Source organism: Danio aesculapii, chromosome 6 (assembly GCF_903798145.1).
Source record: "Danio aesculapii chromosome 6, fDanAes4.1, whole genome shotgun sequence".
Taxonomy (NCBI): domain Eukaryota; kingdom Metazoa; phylum Chordata; class Actinopteri; order Cypriniformes; family Danionidae; genus Danio; species Danio aesculapii.
In genome coordinates, this window is record NC_079440.1 from 388,844 (window position 1) to 392,557 (window position 3,714).

Below are 3,714 nucleotides of genomic sequence, written 5' to 3' on the forward strand. Positions count from 1 at the left end.
TGTTAAATAAGTGTATATGTGTATAAAAGTGTATAGCAGTAGTGATGTTGGTTTCCCTATTATTATCATCAAGTGTTCATGAGATGGATTGCCTGAGGGAAAGAAACTGTTTCTGTGTCGGGCTGTTCTGGTGCGCAGTGCTCTGTAGCGTCCACCAGAAGGTAAAAGTTCAAAGAGGCAGTGTGCTGGGTGTGAGGGGTCCAGAGTGATTTTGGCAGCCCTTCTGCTCGCTCTGGATAAGTACAGTTCTTGGGGAGTAGGAAGGGTTGTACCAGTGATTCGCTCAGCAGTCCGAACTATTCCACGTAGTCTTTGGAGGTCGTATTTAGTAGCAGAGCTAAACCAGACAGTTATTGATGTGCAGATGACTGATTCAATGATGGAGGTGTAGAACTGTTTCAGCAGCTCCTTTGGGAGGTTAAACTTCCTCAGCTGACGAAGAAAGTACAGCCTCTGTTGAGCTTTTTTGACAATATAGTCAATGTGAGTGTCCCACTTCAGGTCCTGAGAGATGGTGGTGCCCAGGAACCTGAATGACTCCACTGCTGCCACAATGCTGTCCATGATGCTCAGTGGGGGGAGTGCAGGGGGTTTCTCCTGAAGTCCACTATCATCTCCACTGTTTTGAGCGTGTTGAGCTCCAGGTTGTTGTGGCTACACCAGACAGCCAACTCCTTAACCTCCTGTCTGTAAGCAGACTCGTCACCGTCCTGAATGAGGCCGATAAGTGTGGCGTCATCTGCAAACTTCAAGAGCTTCACAGAGGAGTCTTTTGATGTGCAGTCATTCGTGTACAGGGAGAAGAGCAGTGGGGAGAGGACACACCCCTGGGGGGCGCCAGTGCTGATTGTGCGGATGATAGATGAGAATTTTCCCAGCTTCACCAGCTGCTGCCTGTCCGTTAGGAAGCTGTTGATCCACTGACAGACAGAGGTGGGCACAGAGAGCTGAGTTAATTTGGGCAGGAGAAGTTTTGGGATGATGGTGTTAAACGCCGAGCTGAAGTCAACAAACAAGATCCTCACATAGGTCCCTGGTCAGTCTAGGTGTTGCAGAGCATAATGCAGTCCCATATTTACTGCATCATCCACAGACCTGTTTGCTCTGTAGGCAAACTGAAGAGAGTCCAGTGAGGGTTCAGTGATGTCCTTCAGGTGGGCCAGCACCAGTTTTTCAAAAGACTTCATGACCACAGATGTTAGCGCCACCGGTCTGTAGTCATTTAATCCTGTAAGTTTGGGTTTCTTTGGGATGGGGATGATAGTGGAGCGTTTGAGGCAGGAGGGCACTTCACACAGCTCCAGTGATCTGTTGAAGATCAGGGTGAAGATGGGGGCCAGTTGGTCAGCACAGGATTTTAAACAGGATGGTGAGTGTTTTACTAATGCTTTACTAGTAAATATTACTACACCATGCCTTTGAGGTTAAGTTAGTTTTATATTTGCACAGTCATTCATCCAACTCGTGACATGCTCCCTATTTAGTTTACTATGGTACTTTGAGCAGTAGTCCTGAAATCACATGTCAGCATGACCTCAAAACTACATCAGGAGCACTATTTATTTGACTGTGAATACTACAACACTCTGATAATTAGTGACAGTTAATTTGATTTTTTCTTGTTTACAATTGCAATTGAGATTACTAACTTTAGACCTATCAGCATTCTGAGACCAATGAGCAGGTGTTGAGAGACAACATCCTCGGTCATGGTGACTTTTCTCATCATCATGTGTTTGTTGTTGTTGTTGTTTTTTTGCTCTTATTTGTATATTATCATTCAGAATTTGATTATCTGATGTTTATGTTGCTTTTCTATACTTTAATCATCACATTTAAGATTATAAAGCCCTTTAAATTGCGTTTTATTAGAGAATAGAGCAGACGCGAATCACTCATTAGTATTTATGGTTTTGGCCCAATCCTGTTTGTCCTCAGCTGAGTGTGCTTTCAGTCAGTTTACAACCTTTATATCTCGGTCGTGTTTTAATGTTTTGTTTTCCTTTTTTCGTTATTTTAATCTGTATATTATGTAGAAAAGGAGCTGACCAACAAAAACCTGTCATTACTGATGAAAATATTTCTGTGGGGTTACCGTTTATGATAAGCAAAGCTGATTTAGTGTGTTGCCTTACAACCACCATGAAGTTAAGTTAAGAAGTATTAACTATAGCTCGTAGTGCGATTATTTCCCTCAGATGAGTTTAGATATATGATCATGGATGGAGCTGTTAATGACTTGTGATAATGAGTAAGTATTGATTAAGAGTCATTGATGTGTGTAACAATGTTACATTAGAGCTTAAACAGTGTGCGATCTTAATATTATTTAGATTGTAGCACAACATGACTTACTTTGTCGTGAAAAGCACACATTCTTCCTCTCATTCACTCACACACACACTCAGAATAAAACTATTAATGTAAAGTCTTTAGACGCAAATGAAAGTTAAACTCATTTTTATGAAGAAATAAACTGTGCCTAATTCTAGATCTTCTTCAGCTTATGTGTTTATTTGTCTCATATCTCGAGTGTTCTTGACGGCTCTTCATGTACAGTACAGGACAGTTATTAACATGATCATGTGACATTATGCCAGTCTGTTATTATGAAGGCCTCTCGTCCGTGTCTGTGTTTTGGGTTTATATCTGTGAATACAGCAGGAGATCACACTCACTGAGACTCAACAGAAGCTGTGATCGCTCTGTTTACCTGACAATAGAGTTTACAGCTGATCATATGAGAGTGAATGTGTGTCATTATTATGGCGTTATGGTCAGTTTATTCTTTAGGAAGGTGTGTGTGCTGACTTTGTTTATCGTTCATCAAAAACAACAGATTTAATATAATCAAATATTCCTCATATTTTCAGCTGGACTTCAGAAACTGCCCATCACTCCTGCGGGTTTAGTTCCTCATGTTCCACTGCTTGAGGAGAGGGTTCCCTGAAGATTTCTGTCCTCTAGAATTAACCGCTGATGATCCACACACACACACACACACACACACACACACACACACGCACACACACATTCACACGCACGCACGCACGCACACACACACACACACACACAGCCATGTCAGATTCAGCAGGCCTGCAGATCAGTGCTTGTGTCCATATATTAAACATCTTGAGGTTCTGCCTGAGCAGCAGTTATCTCTAATATCTTCAGATTATTCAGAGTTGGCAGTGACGGTGTTTGCGTTATGAGAGTGTGTTCGGCTCTATATCTCAAAGATTCAGTTGATAAACGTAAGACGAATGAATCGCGTTTCTCGGATAAAACTACATTACCCATAACCCCCCGCGGCAGACCGGAAAGCGCGTGGATTTACCACAGATCTGCTTCTAGCAGAATAAACCACACACATGTGTTGAGTTCAGCTCATAGCGCTGTGATTATATGCAGCAGTGTTCCTGTGTGTGTGTGTGTGTGTGTGTGTGTGTGTGTGTGTGTGTGTCTGTCTGTGTGTTCCTCCGCAGTGATATTATTCTCAGACTGACAGATGGCGTGAAGCAGACGGGCGGAAAGTAGGACAGCGGATCCGGTGATAACGGTTACCGGGCGCGCGTGTTTACAGTGTGTTTACCGCGTCGCGATGGTGGATAACCGGCACGCCACAGCGCTGGTGATCGCCGCGGTGCTCAGCCTGTTGGCGGCCGTATATGTGTCGGTGTCGATCGGTTCCCCGCACTGGTACCGGTACTGCAG

The 3,714-nt window shown here is 43.5% G+C and overlaps 1 protein-coding gene across 1 annotated transcript in view; it reads left to right on the plus strand.

Moving 5' to 3' along the window:
* The first annotated feature begins 3,301 nt into the window (after positions 1-3,301).
* Positions 3,302-3,714, plus strand: part of cldnd1a (claudin domain containing 1a) — a 2,526-nt gene continuing 2,113 nt past the window's right edge. Inside the window, exon 1 of the mRNA XM_056459279.1 lies at positions 3,302-3,714. This exon is cut by the window's right edge and continues 179 nt beyond it. Coding sequence (XP_056315254.1) covers positions 3,602-3,714 — 113 coding nt within the window. The 5' untranslated portion in view covers positions 3,302-3,601.